Consider the following 17587-nt stretch of genomic DNA (forward strand, 5'->3'; position numbering starts at 1 on the left):
AGGATGGAGTTGAGTAGTTGGCAAAACCGAAAAATATTTGCTATCCAACTCAATAGAAATAGTTTGCCAACTCCTGACGCAGATCAACTATTGTTATATCATTTGGTTAATTATTTTCTCTATTTCCAGCATCTTCAAGATAAATTTGATATTCAGCCAGGTGATGCTGGTCTGTATATAAATGGACTTCATGTTGATATGGATTCCTATGATCCTTTTAGGTAAGTATTAAATTACTGATACAAACTCTGGTTTATGTGTAAAGGTGCACTTTTGTTCTGAATTTAGTATTTGTTGAAATGCAGATATTCACTTTAAAGCAAATATATCTATTTGATTTTGCAAAGCAATTCTGTTATTTTGATAGAATATTCTAAGTGTCTTTGAATATCAGAGCTGAAAGAAACCTTGGAGAAATTTATTCAGATGATAAAATTGAAGTTTCTGAATCCTAGTTATTCTTGTCCTATTATTTGAAACTGTCTTTAATTGACAAGTTCAGTTCAGTTCAGTTGCTCAGTCATGTCCGACTCTTTGCGACCCCAAGAATCACAGCACGCCAGGCCACCCTGTCCATCACCATCTCCCAGAGTTCACTCAGACTCATGTCCATCGATCAGTGATGCCATCCAGCCATCTCATCCTCGGTCGTCCCCTTCCCCTCCTGTCCCCAATCCCTCCCAGCATCAGAGTCTTTTCCAATGAGTCAACTCTTCACATGAGGTGGCCAAAGTACTGGAGCTTCAGCTTTAGCATCATTCCCTCCAAAGAAATCCCAGGGGTGATCTCCTTCAGAATGGACTGGTTGGATCTCCTTGCAGTCCAAGGGACTCTCAAGAGTCTTCTTCAACACCACACTTCAAAAGCATCAATTCTTCGGTGCTCAGATTTCTTTATAGTCCAACTCTCACATCCATACATGACCACAGGAAGAACCATAGCCTTGACAGGACGGACCTTAGTCGGCAAAGTAATGTCTCTGCTTTTGAATATACTATCTAGGTTGGTCATAACTTTTCTTCCAAGGAGTAAGTGTCTTTTACTTTCATTGCTGCTGTCATCATCTGCAGTGATTTTGGAGCCCAAAAAAGTAAAGTCTGACACTGTTTCTACTGTTTCCCCATCTATTTCCCATGAAGTGATGGGACCAGATGCCATGATCCTCGTTTTCTGAATATTGAGCTTTAAGCCAACTTTTTCGCTCTCCTCTTTCACTTTCATCAAGAGGCTTTTTAGCTCCTCTTCACTTTCTGCCATAAGGGTGGTGTCATCTGCATATCTGAGGTTATTGATATTTCTCCCGGCAATCTTGATTCCAGCTTGTGTTTCTTCCAGCCCAGCGTTTCTCATGATGTACTCTGCATAGAAGTTAAATAAGCAGGGTGACAATATACAGCCTTGACATACTCCTTTTCCTATTTGGAACCAGTCTGTTGTTCCATGTCCAGTTCTAACTGTTGCTTCCTGACCTGCATACAGATTTCTCAAGAGGCAGGTCAGGTGGTCTGGTATTCCCATCTCTTTCAGTATTTTCCACAGTTTATTGTGATCCACACAGTCAAAGGCTTTGGCATAGTCAATAAAGCAGAAATAGATGTTTTTCTGGAACTCTCTTGCTTTTTCCATGATCCAGCAGATGTTGGCAATTTGATCTCTGGTTCCTCTGCCTTTTAGGTCTATCATTAGCTTGAATGTTTCTTGGGCCAGCGCTCAGTAGCTAGGGAGTTGTACCCTTCAGAAAAGATGTGAAAGGAGTATGAGATGTTTTCGCAGAATAAACCAGCAGGAAGAATTTTAAGTGCTTGTATCCATCAGAAAGTAAACTTGAAATGTTAGATTGCTAGGGACTTCCCTGGCAGTCCAGTGGTTAAGACTTTATGCTCCCAGTGCCGGGAGCATAGATTTGATCCCTGGTTGGGGAACTAAGATCCCCAATGCAGCACTTTGTGGCCAAAAGAAGGAAATGATAGATTGCTCGATACTGTCTCTTTAGGTCAAAAAAGTTCCCCAAAATGCTCTAGTGCAGAATTAGAAAGTCTTGTATTTATCGTGGCCATTAAGCTATAAATGAAAAGCCGTGGGCCACAGAAGACAAATCAAAGTGAATTTATTTTACTTTTAAAGAGAGTCATAAAACTACTTTAAAAATTCATAATTAGAATATGAGATGAATTTAGTAAACACAATACTTTATTTCAAATATTTAGTTTTAATTGAATTCAGTTTGCTTTTTTTGAATGTAAACTTTCATTTTCTTAGCAAGTTTAGAAATATATAGGAAAACACAGGAAAGATTGAGAAGTTGGTTTCAAGTAGAGTTTTTATCTTTATTTAGTTGATTTTTGCACCTAATATTGGGGAAATGCTAATCTAAGATGTGAAGGATAGATACTACACATAGAGAAGAGCAGTTGTTAGCTCCTGGCTGTAAGCTTCAAAGTACAGAAATTACATCTGTGCTCAAGAACAGTGAAAATAGATTTAAAAGAGGGCAGAATTGGCAGGTAGATTTTGAAGTTTTCTGTGGCATTGTATGGGGAAATTTTTATAGCAGGAACACTTTGAGATGTAATTTATCAATGGAAAGGCTACAGGTTATTTGAGAAATAGAACCCTCTTGGGTCCTCACCTGGTAATTAGTGATCTGCAGGATGTGTGGTACATTTTTGTTCCTTCTTGTTGGGATCACTAGTTGAAACTACTGTAATTCCCTTAAAGAAGAGAAAATATATGAGGATATTTATATCGCAATCAAAGAAAGAGGTTCTCAGGAAAGATCAGAGAATGTCAGATAAAAAACAGTGTGAAGAGGCTGATGAATGGAAGAAAATGATGCAAGAAAGAGGAGAGGAAGGACAATGTCCTAATATTGAGGTTATGTCCTAGATCTGGAGAGAGGTGCTGTGCAACCAGTACTGTAGAATTTGGGGCACGAAAGTGAAGGAAACATAATTTTTCTCTTTCTTCCTATCGTCTGCATTTTGGGGTTGTGGAGAACTGATGTCATGCCCACAGCCCAACCTTTCTTCCTGTGATCCCAGAGGAGCCAAAGCCCTCATGCTTAGGGTCAGGTCAGCACTGGGTCACACAGCGTGTGCCCAAGCCTGACTCTCACCTCCAGGGAGACTAGGACAGTAGGAGGCAGGGGCAGTGACTAGGGAAGAAGGCACATCAGTTCAGTCCAGTCGCTCAGTCGTGTCCAACTCTTTGCGACCCCATGAATCGCAGCATGCCAGGGCTCCCTGTCCATCACCAACTCCTGGAGTTCACTCAGACTCACATCCATTGAGTCAGTGATACCATCCAGCCATCTCATCCTCGGTCATCCCCTTCTTCTCCTGCCCCCAATCCCTCCCAGCATCAGAGTCTTTTCCAATGAATCGATTCTTCACATGAGGTGCCCAAAGTACTGGAGTTTCAGCTTTAGCATCATTCCTTCCAAAGAAATCCCAGGGTTGCTCTCCTTCAGAATGGACTGGTTGGATCTCCTTGCAGTCCAAGGGACTCTCAAGAGTCTTCTCCAACACCGACCAAATAAATCATAGGAGTTCCATAAATGTGTTTTATGTATCTACCTTAGCTACATCTACCATAGAGCTACTTAATAGTTACCCCAGCCTCAGAGTGGACCAGACTCTGGTCAAGTAGAACCGCCCAAGAAATTGACTCTGGTAACATATTGGATGTTACTTATTTTGGTAGCCAGCCTGTTCAGACTTGAGTGATGTCAGTACAGTATAACTACCAGAAAGAAAGAGGTCACAAAGGTGTCTTGATTGTCCGACTTGTGTAATTTTTCTGTATCTTAGTGAAGTTGTCTGGCTCACAGTTTGAGCTCTGGATAAATATGTATCTGTAATGCAGGCAGCTTTAAAATTCAATGTGGTAAAATCAGTTCAATAATAAATTTCGATTTGGCTAATGTCTGAATGCTTTCTGTGGTATAGAGACTGCTAGATATTGGGGGTATAGTGGTGAACAAGACAGAAATGTCCTAAACAGAATTTAGGGTCTAGTGGGATAATTGAAATTTAGTAATAATTACATTGTGATAAGGTTTCTAAAAGATAAAGTGTAGTGCTTTTAGAGTTTTAAACTTGTTCTCCATGGGGACAATGGATATCAGTTTTCTTCAAGGAAGTGATATTTAAGGATGAATCAGGTAGAGTAGAGACTAGAGGTTCTGCAAACATGACATATTTGAGAAAATGCATGGTCTAATATGGCCAGAGTATGCAGTGAAGAGCTGGAAGGTACTTAGGTTGTACAGGTGGACAAAGATTGTGGAACCAGGTTTCACATTTTGGCCTTTTATCTTGAAGGCAGGAGAAGCCAGTGAAAGGTTCTAAGCAAATTTAATGATCAGTTCAGTTGCTCAGTTGTGTCTGACTCTCTGCAACCCCATGGACTGCAGCACACCAGGCCTCCCTGTCCATCACCAACTCTCAGAGTTTACTCAAACTCATGTCCATTGAGTCGATGATGTCATCCAGCATCTCATCCTCTGTTGTCCCCTTCTCTCTCCTTCAGTCTTTCCCAGCATCAGGGTCTTTTCCAATAAGTCAGTTCTTCACATCAGGTGGCCAAAGTATTGGGAGTTTCAGCTTCAGCATCAATCCTTCCAATGAATATTCAGGACTGATTTCCTTTAGGATGGATTGGTTGGATCTCCTTGCAATCCAAGGGACTCTCAGGAGTCTTCTCCAACCCCACAGTTCAAAAGGATCAATTCTTTGGCGCTCAGCCTTCTTTATAGTCCACTCTCACATCCATACATGACTACTGGAAAAACCATAGCTTTGACTAGACAGACCTTTGTTGGCAAAGTAATGTCTCTGCTTTATAATATGCTGTCTGGGTTGGTCATAACTTTTCTTCCAAGGAGTAGGCGTCTTTTAATTGCATGGCTGCAGTCACCATCTGCAGTGATTTTGGAGCCCCCAAAAATAAATTCTATCACGGTTTCCAATTTTCCCCCATCTATTAGCCATGAAGTGGTGGGACCAGATGCCATGATCTTAGTTTTCTTAATGTTGAGTTTTAAGCCAACTTTTTCACTCTCCTCTTTCACTTTCATCAAGAGGCTTTTTAATTTCTCTTTGCTTTCCACCATAAGGGTGGTGTCATCTGCTTATCTGAGGTCATTGATATTTCTCCCAGAAATGTTGCTTCCAGCTTGTGCTTCATCCAGTCCAGCAGTTCTCATGATGTATTCTGCATAGAAGTTAAATAAGCAGGGTGACAGTATACAGTGTTGACATACTCCTTTCCCAATTTGGAACCAGTCTGTTGTTCCATGTCCACTTCTAACTGTTGCTTCCTGACCTGTGTACAGGTTTCTCAAGAGGGAGGTCAGGTGGTCTGGATTCCCATCTCTTTCAGAATTTTCCACAGCTTATTGTGATCCACACAGTCAAAGGCTTTGGCATAGTCAATAAAGCAGAAGTAGATGTTTTTCTTAAACTCTCTCGCATTTTCAATGATCCAGCAGATGTTGGCAATTTGATCTCTGGTTCCTCTGCCTTTTCTAAAACCAGCTTGAACATCTGGAAGTTCATGGTTCACATACTATTGAAGCCTGGCTTGGAGAATTTTGAGCATTACTTCACTAGTGTGTGAGATGAGTGCAATTGTGCAGTAGTTTGAGCATTCTTTGGCATTGCCTTTCTTTGGGATTGGAATGAAAACTGACCTTTTCCAGTCCTGTGGCCACTGCTTAGTTTTCCAAATTTGCTGGCATATTGAGTGCAGCACTTTGACAGCATCATCTTTCAGGATTTGAAACAGCTCACCTGGAATTCCATCACCTCCACTAGCTTTGTTTGTAATGATCCTTCCTAAGGCCCACTTGACTTCACATTCCAGGATGTCTGGCTCTGGGTGAGTGATCACACCATTGTGATTATCTTGGTCGTGAAGATCTTTTTTGTATAGTTCTTCTGTGTATTCTTGCCACCTCTTCTTAATATCTTGTGTTTTTGTTAGCTCCATATCTTTTCTGTCATTTATTGTGCCCATCTTTGCATGAAAAGTTCCCTTGGTATCTCTAATTTTCTTGAAGAGATCTCTGTAGTCTTTTCCATTCTATTGTTTTCCTAGTAACTATTAAAAGAGAAGCATGAAAAATAGTTTTGATTATTTAACAATCCAGAGATAAGTTTTCCTGATAAACCTATCATATTTTAAGAACCAGTTTTTTTTTAATTTTGTATTCAAAATTCAATATTTGAAAAGAGCAAGGAAGAAACTGGTGCTCTTGAGAGCAACTGTGTGCTTAGTAGTAAATTCATTTAGTCGTAATACTCTATCAGGTGATTATTGCTGTTCTCTTTTTGTGTATGGGAAACAAAGACTCAGATCTCACATAAAGATAGGGACACAACTAGCAAATAGTTTCAGGGTTTGAAATCTCATGCCCTTTTCAGGGTACCATACCATGTAGCTCTATCTAGTTTTTCTGTTGATAGGTTTCCTTGAAAACTAGGTATTGGTAACAAAGATGGTAGTTACAGAAGCTATGAAGAGTATTATAATTCTATCACATTAAAAGTATCTCTTCAATAAGCATCATAACATTTTTAAAATGGAGAGAACATTGGCAGTGCCATCCACAGTTCTTATTTTACAAATGAGAAAATTCAGACTAAAGGGATTAAGAACTTTATGAAGCCACACCAGTGTAGTGTTATAGCCCCAACTAAATCTTATTATTGGTAATTTATGATATTCAAGGTGGTGCTTTTTTTTTAATCACATTCATCTTGTAATACATTTGAAGGGAATGGTAAAATATCTACTTTGTAATACAGTCAGAACTGTCTAGGATACAGACATGCTGTGCGGTTGTCATACAGGCCAGCTTGAAATACTTCCAAAACAACCTTCTTAGGAGTTTAGATATTAGCTCTCTACTCTTTAAATGTAGATTTCTGTAGTCCTCCTGAAGAACTATACCTAAAGCCGATATATCACTTTATTCCGATTCTGTTCATTTCTGAAAGGCAAGGTGATTTCCATGAATGGAGTTTTGAATGAAGCACTTGGGTTAAATATAATAAATACAAATACTTGTTTTCAAAAAAGTAATAATCAGAATTCCTCCTTGCCTAGTAGATTTTTACCTTCCCCAACATGAACATGCTTTACCATGGTCTGTACAGCTTTACCTATCTTTGCAGATGGCCTTCATGTCTCAGCTCTGCGAGTCCACTGGCTAAGTTCCTGGGCAGGAGGTTTCATCTCTCTGAGCCTCACTGGCATCTCTTGAGACTTCCTGAGGTTATGAGACCCAGAGTGAACTTGATAAGCAGTGGTTTAAAGTATCAAATTGCTCTAACTCTTTGTCAGTAAGGTCATTTATTGATGATTTGTTACTTTTAGCAATAATACTTTCTAACATTAGTAGTACTAAGAGCTGTCAAATTATTGTATATGCAATTAGAAATTTTAATATGTATTCTAAACATACGTGAATTTTCATACTTTTATGAAACTTTGTATTTTAGGTCATGTTTGATCTTGTTTTTGTATCAAGAGAGTAACCTCTACTGTATTTTTTCCCTTCATTTTTGGCTTGCTCAGGAATGACTATATTTTCACTTCCTTGGTGAAGGAATATAATATAATGTCTTGCCCTTTAAAGAAGATTTTGTTATAACTTTAAAAAAACTCAGTATAGTTTACACTAGATAACTAATTAGAAATTCTTTTCCTGTTTGTTAATGAGTTTAATAATGTGTTTTTGTGCTGTTAATAAAAATACAATAAGAACTTGTTTCTAATGCTTTGAGATATCTGTGAACTTTAAAGGATTTAATAAAAAATTTTGGCAAATCAAAGTAAAACATTTCTTTTCTTTAAACCTAAAGTCTTTTGGATATGCTGAAACTGGAAGGAAAAATGATGAATGGCCTTCACAGTCTTGGGATCAAAGGAGAAGATATGAGCAAGTTTTTAAAATTAAGTGTACATAGTTGGGATGATACCTATGCACTGGATATTAGACATTCTTCTATCATGGTAAGTGCCCCTGTAATTTCTCACTTTAAAACTTCTAGTAGACTTACGACTTAAAACCAGATATTGGCAGACTTTAGAATTAATTTAAGCATTTTGAAAGAGGTTATAGGAGTAAGAATAAAAAGTAAAACTCAGTGAGAAGAAAAAGTAAAACTACAGACTCATTCCCTCTCCCCGTAGATCTTCCTTTCCCCTTTCTTGTATTCTCTGTACTTCCTCAGGAGAATATCTACTCAGCTCATTCAGTATCCTTTCCAGCTTTAAAGATAAAACAAAACAAGAACAACTGCCTAAGCAACAGCAGCAACAAAATACCAAATGGTTAATATCTCAGGAATATATGAATACCACCTTAACATAGTGAAAATCTTGCCGAACAATTTGCAGTGGCTTCCTGATGTTCTGGTCCATGTATTACAGCCTAAGTGAATTTTTTGAAATCTGATCACATCACTTTTCCTTCTTTAAAGCACAAAAATAGTCTATGGTATGGCCTAATAGGTGGAAATGGCTTACTTCCTCCTTTTCCTGCCAGAACAATCTTCCCACCTATAGAGTTGGTCAGCCATCCAGGAATCAGGGAATGATAACAGCACCAAAGGACTGCTGCGTTCCCTGAACATCAGAGACCTCAGACTGAAGACAAACTACATTCGTTATTTGTTAGTTGGACCATTGTATCTTCTAGGACAGTTTTACAAGTTTCTTGTTTGTTGGCTCCAGGTTGTTTTTTTTTTTTAACTAGTCTTTAGACCATGTCCTCTCACTGGCTAAATTTTACTCTTACTTGGATGTCTTTATACTCAATAACAGATATCTATTTCTAATAATGTTTTTATCAGTAAGAGGAATGACCATGTTAGTTACTTTAATACTTTGTGTCTTTTATTTTAAGCATTTATGCTTTTGACCATTTTCAGAAAAATTCTGGAGGGTGAGATAAAATGAGGGGAGTAATTTTCAAAGCTATTCTGAACATAAGTAATAGACCTGTAAAGAAACTTTCCAACTCCATTTATGAAATAGCATCCTTATCCTCTAAGGTTGGCTATGGAAGATGGTCAGTCACGTGGGGAGAGCAGTCCCCTGATGCTGTTCCCACTGCCCGCACTGCCCACAGAGTTTCCGCCTGTATGCTATAAAGACTCCTCTCTTGCCCAGCTCTTGGACACTTTGAGGAGGCATTCTTTTCCAAAGAACTTCTTGGAAGTAATTTTTATTGAGGTAAAATATAATATAAGGTAATGCTCTGTTAGGCATTTTAAGTCTATAATTCATTGGCATTAAATATATTCACAGTCTTGTCCAACTGTCACCATTATCTGTTTCCAGAACTTCATCATTTCAAATAGACACCCATTCCCTTCTCCCTTAAGTGCCTGGTAACCTCTGTTCTACTTTTTGTCTCTGTGAATCTGCCTATTCCCGTACTGCATGTAAGGGTAGTCATATGAGATTTGTCCAATTATGCCTGACTTATTTCACTCACCATGATGTTTTCAAGGTTCATCCATATTGTAGCATGTATAAGAATTTCATTCCTTCTAAGACTAGTAATTTTTAAAGTATCTTTTTTATGTACTAATAAGGGAAGCTTTATGTCTCAAATGCTTCTATTTTTCCACTTGGAAAGTGCCTGTCTGAATAGAAAATTGTTCCTGAGACTTAATTCTCTAGCTACCTCCAAAAAGATTAACTGGCACAAAATGCAGAGCTCTGAGGTCTCAGCACTGTTCAACTTGGTCTGTTAGAGCAGCAAAATTAGCTCACACATAAACTTTATTTTTGCTTCATAGTATTTGCTACCACCCATTATGATATGTATTCATTTATAATCTTCTTCCAGTGGAATGTAAGTGCCCCCCCACTCCAGGACTTTGTTAAATACCATCAACATACATCAGATCTTATTTAATAGGAAGTAAGCAAAAAAAAATTGTTGAATATCTTAATATCAAAACAAAGTTATTCATGAATGAATGCAGTACTTTGCTTTAAATTCTTTTTTCCCCAAATCTGTCTCTCTGCTTACTTTTTGTCTTTACGGACAAAGCTGAGCCTCTGAGTTAAGTCATTTCTGATTTCTGTGTTTATACCCTCCCCCTCAAAATATGAGGGGTTGGCAGTTTATTTCTTAAAAGTCTGGTTGAGAATTGAGGAAGAACTTGAGGGTCATTAGTTTTCTTCCATCCCTGACTTATGATTTCAGGTTTCTCTGTCTCAGACTTCAGGAGTCACAATTTAGATTTTATCTACTTTAATTGCTGTGCGTTGGCAACCTTTATGTAGTACCTCAGGTATGTGAAGAGTCAGTGAAAACTATCATAGGATTATGTGTTTGGCTCCTCTGGATTGTAATTTCTTTTTAGTTCAAGGTGCCAGACCACCCACAGTGATGGGGTGTTTGGTCATATTGTAGGGGCACTTTAGTTAAGAGTGTAACTTGACAACCACACCCCACAGTCATAAAGGCAAATTTCCCTGTCCTCATCCAGTAATGATGCTGTTAATCAGTTGACTAGACATGTGAGTTTATTTTTGGACTTTGAGTTCAGTTCTGTTGATCTATATCTTATCCTTATTCCAGCACCAGACTGTTTGTTTATTTTTTTTTTTACTGTAGCTTTGCAGTGACTTTAAAAATTCTAAATTATGAGTCCTACAACTTTATTCTTCATCTTTAAGATTGTCTTGGCATTTTATACCTTTTTCCTTTCTTTTTGAATTATGGAATGAGCTTGTCCATTTCTGTAAAAAAAAAAAAAAAAGACAAGCTGGAATTTTTATTGAGATTTTGTTGAATCAATAAATTGTTTAAGGAATATTGCCATTTATACATATTACAGTTGCTATTTAGACATCTTCCAATCTGTGAATGTGAGATGCCTTTCCATTTATTTAGCGTAATTTCTTTCAACAGTGTTTTGCAGCTTTCAGTGTAAGTTTCAGGCTTAGTTAAATTATTTTTAAGTATTTTACAGTTTTGATGTTACTGTAAATGGAATTGTTTCCTTATGTTTAATTTAGAATTTTTCATTGCCTTTTATTTTTTTGATGTTGAAATACTGAATACTGTGGCACTTCCTGGAAATCAGATTCTCACCCCTCCCTGGGATTTGTGATTATTGCTGTTTGCTATTGTTTAATGGTGACTCATTTTATAGAGTCTGTATTCTTTTTCATGTGTGGCCACAGAAATCTCTGTTAGGTTAGCCTACTCATCTGCTAACTACTGGACTGAGATTTTATTTAAATACCTGGAACCAGAAAATCTCCCAATCTTTGCATCTTGACAGAGGTGCTTTGTGTGTGTCACATGTGGAGGGAGGGAGAGCAGCACACACTGAACATTCAACCAGGCAGTCTGCATCTCTGCATTCAATTCTTGTTTGCATAGAGCTTGAAAGTCAACCAGAAGTGAGAATGTAGGGCCTTCTCTCAGTCATGGCCTTGTATCTTCCCAGGAATTCATCAGAACCTCTCAAAGCCCTGTTTCCCATTTCCCAACCTTTCCTCACTAGGTTTGCAGTTACTCCATCGTGTAGCTCATTATCTATTATCTCAGGAGTGTCTAAACATTTTCCAGTAAACGTTTTGCATAAATTAGAGTAACAGCTTTCATACTAGGCAAATTATGGGTGAGGCAGGGTAAAGGCAAAACTTTTCAGAAGGTTTTCTAGGAAGTCACCAGACAGTTCAGACAAAAAGTTACAATTCTTTCAGAATAAAGCCCATTCTCCTGCTTCCAATATTGGTACTGGAATGTGAGCTGTCATTTTCAAGGCTTCTCTTTAGACTGGGAGCAGGAAATGGGATTGAGGTAGATTATTACAATACCACAAATCTCAGTGTTCTTACTGAGATCCAGCCTTTTTTCATGAGTAAACACTCTCAGGGTTGCTGTAAACTTTTGATTGGTTTTCATCGTTTTGAAAATGATCATTCCCACAGATTTTCTAGTTTTTCCATGTTTTTTTAATAAGGATGAAGTTTTGGAATTTATTACTCAAATGTTTTAGCTAATGTCACTCCCCCAAAGGAACTCAAAAGATGTGAACTATAAGTCTTTGCTTCTCTCAGAATGAGTATCAGCCTCTAACAGATTGACCTATCCTGTGATTCTTTGTTGACTTGTATAACTCCCTGGATGTTGAGGAGGTTGTTTTACAGGTTCTAATCAATAAATGACAATATCTTCTTTTCAGTATCTTGGAAGCCTAGTGGATAGCCAAGGCCTGAGTTATGACCAGCAGAACAGATGGAGGTAGATCTTTGGACTGTCAGTGCCAGTTCTGCACACGACTTTGTGAGGCGCCCTTCTAGTTCCTGTTGCTGCTTCTGTGTGTATATTCACCTGAGACTAGAGACAGAGCAGTCAGTGACTGTGGACCTAGTCAACATGATTTCCCATGTTGTCTCAGTAGTTCTCCAAAACGGATCTGGATATCACCTCAACTTCTTCACCCAGCACTCATGGCCATAAATTGTGTCATTTCTATAGCTTTCTAACTTTAGTATTTGTGATAAGAATCATGTAGGGCACTTATTTTGAATGGGAATTATTTAGTAGGTCTGAAGTGGTGCCAAGGAATCTGCATTTTAAATAAGCCCATTCATCTGTTTTGATCTACATCAAAAGCTACTCAACCTCCAGTCATTAATTCAAGTTCAGTGGGACTGATGCATAAAGCATTATGCTGGTTTCTCACTTCAAATAAAAAAAATATATTTAACTCACCACCAAGGGGATAAGATACTCATATATCTTTTCCATATTGGAAAGCCAGATATGACTGTCATTTGCTGTTTGAATTATCTTCCTTCGGACTACAGTTGTGAAAATGCCCCCGGGAACAAAGTTGAGGCGAATGTGGTGCTTGCCTCATGTTCCTCCTGCTTTCAAGGGTTGTAACTCCTTAGTTCTTGATTTTTGATTGACCTGTATCTCCAAGCCTCTAAACAGTGGTTTTCTCCTCCTGTTGTCCTTGTTTCAGGAGAGAGGGCTAGTTAAACATAAGCTATTCCACCTTGATTAGAACTGGATGTCCTAAGTGTTGGTTTTAAAAATTTAATTTTTCTAAGTCATTTTATTTTCCTTATGTCCAAGCTTTTAAATTTTAGAGAGGTGAATGACCTCATTGCCTCTTAAATGGTTTATGAAGACCTATTTAATATACAGTTTAATTTTTTAATATGAAAAATGAGTAAATAGTCAATTGTTTCAAAGGGAATGTAATGTAAAAGGCTATAGTGAGTGAAGTCGCTCAGTCGTGTCTGACTCTTTGCGACCCCATGGACTGTAGCCTACCAAGCTCCTCTGTCCATGGGATTTTCCAGGCAATAGTACTGGAGTGGATTGCCATTTCCTTCTCCAGAGGATCTTCCCGACCCAGGGATCGAACCGGGGTTTCCCGCATTGTAGACAGATGCTTTACCATATGGGAATGTAAAATTGTTGCACATAATGTTTGTTCCTTACAGAATATCCATCTAGCTCCTTATACTTAATCAGAAATGTAGAAAATCTTAGGTATATTTCACTTACTGTTTGATAAAGTCAGATTTGACTTTGAAAATGATTTAAGTATTAATATAGCTTTCACAGCTTTCTGGATTCTTTTCTAGTGGGTTAATAACTTAGAAACTGATGAGATGTATTTAACATGGCCTTCAAGTTACCAGGAACTTTTGAAACCAATATTCCCTGGAAGTATACCTTTCATAAGGCGTAATTTTCATAATTTGGTGAGTTTTCTATTTTGAAATTTTGTCTGCATCTTTTATGAAGATATCACTGGTTTTTTTGGTACTACCTTGCTGTTAGGCATCTGAGTAATAAGGAAGTATTTGCCTAATGTAATAAGCTTGAGGTGGCATGGCTGACTAGGTTTCACAAGCTAGCAGGGACACATAACCTGCCTTTTATTGTTTTATCCCGATGTACCTTTATAATACCAATATTAAGTTGATGGGTTACTGTTAAATTTTCTGAAAGGAATTTATGATCAAACTTTTCTTCTATAAGAATTAATAAATTTCAGTACATTTAAGGGAAAAATACATAAATACCACTTTGTAATCTGTGCATATAAATGTTCATTATTACAGTGTTAAGTAACCTTATAGAAATTTAAACTGTGGAGAAAACATCTAGGGCTTTTACAGTTTTTCACATAGGAAGTGAATATCTTAGTTCCTACAGCAGATGTTAAGCCGTTATTTTTTTGGTCAAATTCAATTTGTTTCTTTTTTAAAAAATTTATCACAAAAAATCCAGTGAATACTTAGAATAAGGTATTTCACTTCCTGTTAAAAAAAAATTTACTTTGAGCTGTGCTTCAAAAAGAAGATGAGTAATCTGATTAAATTTCATGTATTATTATATTTGGGTGGGTAGCTTTTAGAAATTCTTCATAAACTGTGAAACGTTTATATACATTCCTCAAAATTCTTTACTAGAAAGTTTTAAGAAATTGTACCTTGAATTTCATACTTTTAGTTACAGAAATTATATTAAATTTCAATTTCATAAAAATTCTGAAGTGTTAAAATGGTGATTATAGACTGTCTACTTTTTTTTAGGTTTTGTTTATTGATCCTGCTCAAGAATATACCGTGGATTTTATAAAAGTTGCTGAACTTTTCTATCATCATAAAATTCCTCTTAGGTAATTGTCAATTTATAACTGTCAATTGAAGGAAATCCAGTGATGTTCACATTGTGTTACACAGGGTGTTAATGTGGAATTCAAGGTGATGGTTATCTCAGTGCTGTATGTTGTGAAGAATCATACACCCTTATGATAGACTCAGTTAATCACACCTGCTTGCTAATCTTGTTTACTGTATTACCTTCCTGAGAGAATGATCTTGTCACTTTGGATGCTTAAAGATGGATCCGTTTCCTATGGTTGTGTTAAGAGTACACTTCCCTGCCCCCCTTTTTTTTCTGGAAAAAAAATAGCCACTTGATAATGTCACTACAGAGAGTTTTACATTTTGGAAGACTCCTACGGAGAGGAGAATTTTGGTGAATAGTCATTACAAATCAAACCTTTTCAAACAGTAATACTCTTCTTTACCCCATCTGTTAACTCATTCCCTCCATCTAGATGTTGGAGTCTAATAATGTTTAAAATCCATGGTTTGTTATGGTTCAAGAGGGAGTTGTAACATTTCTTATTCATCTTCTTTCCTAGAATTGGTTTTGTGTTCATTGTTAATACAGACGATGAGGTTGATGGAACAAATGATGCTGGAGTTGCCCTTTGGCGAGCTTTCAATTACATTGCAGAAGAGAATGGTGTATCACAAGCATTTATGTTCATAGTACATGTAAGTTAATGCACTACATATAATTTCTTCAGAATGTAGAGTGTTTTTGCATTGTTATCATTATTACTATTTGTTTTAACATTTTAGTTTATGAAAACTGTCATGATAGATTAGTGCACATGATGAAATTGATTCTTGCACCTCTCAGCTTAAGTACACAATATTGTCCCCACGTTATAAACAAGGCAACAGAGGCTCTGCCAAAATCTGAATTTATTTAGGTTTACCCAACTGATAAAGGAACATAAATTGTATACATAAATTTAGAGGAAGCATATTTATAGAAAATAATTAGAGAATTCTTGAACTGGGTTTTGAATAAAATCATGAGTGGAGAAGATTATTTCAAATTTAAATGCTCTAAGTGGCAAAGTTTATAAGACTTCCTAGAGATTTTCAAAGGAGGAAAACTTCACGGCAGCAAATTGGTATCAGAATGATAAACGATAAGATTGATACTGAATCTGACAAAGAAAATAAGAAATTGGTAAGAATCTGATTAAGGAAGTAATACGAGGTAAGAAGATTATTTTATAATGGTGGCTCTCTTATGGCTCATAATGGAAATATAAATGCATTAAAGAACTGTATTGTTGGGTTAAGAGAGTCAGATTATAGCTTTAAAAATCTTCTATTCATTTTTATATTTATTCTATGGCTTGTCAACCGTTATTATAACTTCCTATCATATTGGAATGGACTTAAACAGCTGGTAGCTGGGCAGTTAATGATAATCTGGTACAAACAGATAGGATCTCACACCTTATGTAAAAAATAATATCAGGTAGTTTAAAAACTTAGTGTGAAAAACAAAGAATTAAGATGTTAGAAAGAAATTAGGACCCCAAAGGAGTTAAGGTTCCTCAATAATATTTTAAAAATATGAGTCTGAAGGAGAATACTGATAGATTTAGCTACTTACAAATGAAAACCAGTGCATTGTTCATCAACAGATATCATAAAGAAGTGAAGCAAAAAAGTTCCAAGGAAGACAAATATTTGCAGTATATGATATGTATTAGACTTCCTGCAAATTGAAAAACCCAATGAAAAAAATATATAAAGAGATTTTTCAAAATATTAGAGGATACACTAATGTTAAGCCAAAATGTATTGAAATTATTAAAGTAAGTAAATGTTTATTACAATTAATGGTAACTGAATATCTCAGAAATCATAAAAATGCAAATAAAGCTTACCCTGAGATATATCTTATCTCCTATAATTTGGCACTAATTAAGAAAGCTGACAGTATCATACATTAATGAGAATGGAGAACAATGGAAATTCCTTTACACTGTTACACTGCCTCTAAGAATATGAATTGGTATAACCACTTTGAGAAACAATTGTAGTTCTTCAAAATTTGAAGTTAAATTTGTATATTCCCTCCACACATGCACACACACATACTTTGAGACAAATCGTTGCTGTAGGAGACTGTTAGCAGAATCATGCACAACAGCAACAAACGGGAAACTACATATATATGGTATATTGGTATACTATATATATATATATATATATATAATCCATATTAATCAGTAAAACTTAATCATTTCACATGATGGATCATGATATGCTAAAATTATGGATGTGTTAGAGGCATAATGAAAGTATAGAAGGCCAACATATTACCATGTACTGTTTAAAGCTCAAAAAGCAAACAAAACTAAATATCATAGTGCCTGGAAATACATGCAGATAAAACTCTAGCACTTAAAAGGTAAGGAAATGGTAAAACAGAAACAAGATGATGCTTGCTTCTGAGGAACAGAGGGAGATGACATTGGGAGGAAAATTGTGCTTCACCAATAGATTGCTGGGAGAAATATCAATAACCTCAGATATGCAGATGACACCACCCTTATGGCAGAAAGTGAAGAGGAACTAAAAAGCATCTTGAAAGAGGAGAGTGAAAAAATTGGCTTAAAGCTCAACATTCAGAAAACTAAGATCATGGCATCTGGTCCCATCACTTCATGGCAAATAGATGGGGAAACAGTGTCAGAATTTATTTTGGGGGGCTCCAAAATTACTGCAGATGGTGACTGTAGCCATGAAATTAAAAGATGCTTACTCCTTGGAAGAAGAGTTATGACCAACCTAGATAGCATATTCAAAAGCAGAGACATTGCTTTGCCAACAAAGGTCTGTCTAGTCAAGGCTATGGTTTTTCCAGTAGTCATGTATGGATGTGAGAGTTGGACTGTGAAGAAAGCTGAGCATTGAA

At 36.8% G+C, this 17587-nt stretch overlaps 1 protein-coding gene across 1 annotated transcript in view; it reads left to right on the plus strand.

Moving 5' to 3' along the window:
* The window catches only part of UGGT2 (UDP-glucose glycoprotein glucosyltransferase 2), a 146307-nt gene that overhangs the window by 51063 nt on the left and 77657 nt on the right, over positions 1-17587 (plus strand). Inside the window, exons 11-15 of the mRNA XM_018056434.1 lie at positions 130-221; positions 7869-8019; positions 13645-13764; positions 14602-14687; positions 15219-15354. Of these exons, the coding sequence (XP_017911923.1) occupies positions 130-221; positions 7869-8019; positions 13645-13764; positions 14602-14687; positions 15219-15354 (585 nt within the window). The remainder of the gene's footprint in view (positions 1-129; positions 222-7868; positions 8020-13644; positions 13765-14601; positions 14688-15218; positions 15355-17587) is intronic.

The sequence above is a fragment of the Capra hircus genome, chromosome 12 (genome assembly GCF_001704415.2).
Source record: "Capra hircus breed San Clemente chromosome 12, ASM170441v1, whole genome shotgun sequence".
NCBI classification, from domain to species: domain Eukaryota; kingdom Metazoa; phylum Chordata; class Mammalia; order Artiodactyla; family Bovidae; genus Capra; species Capra hircus.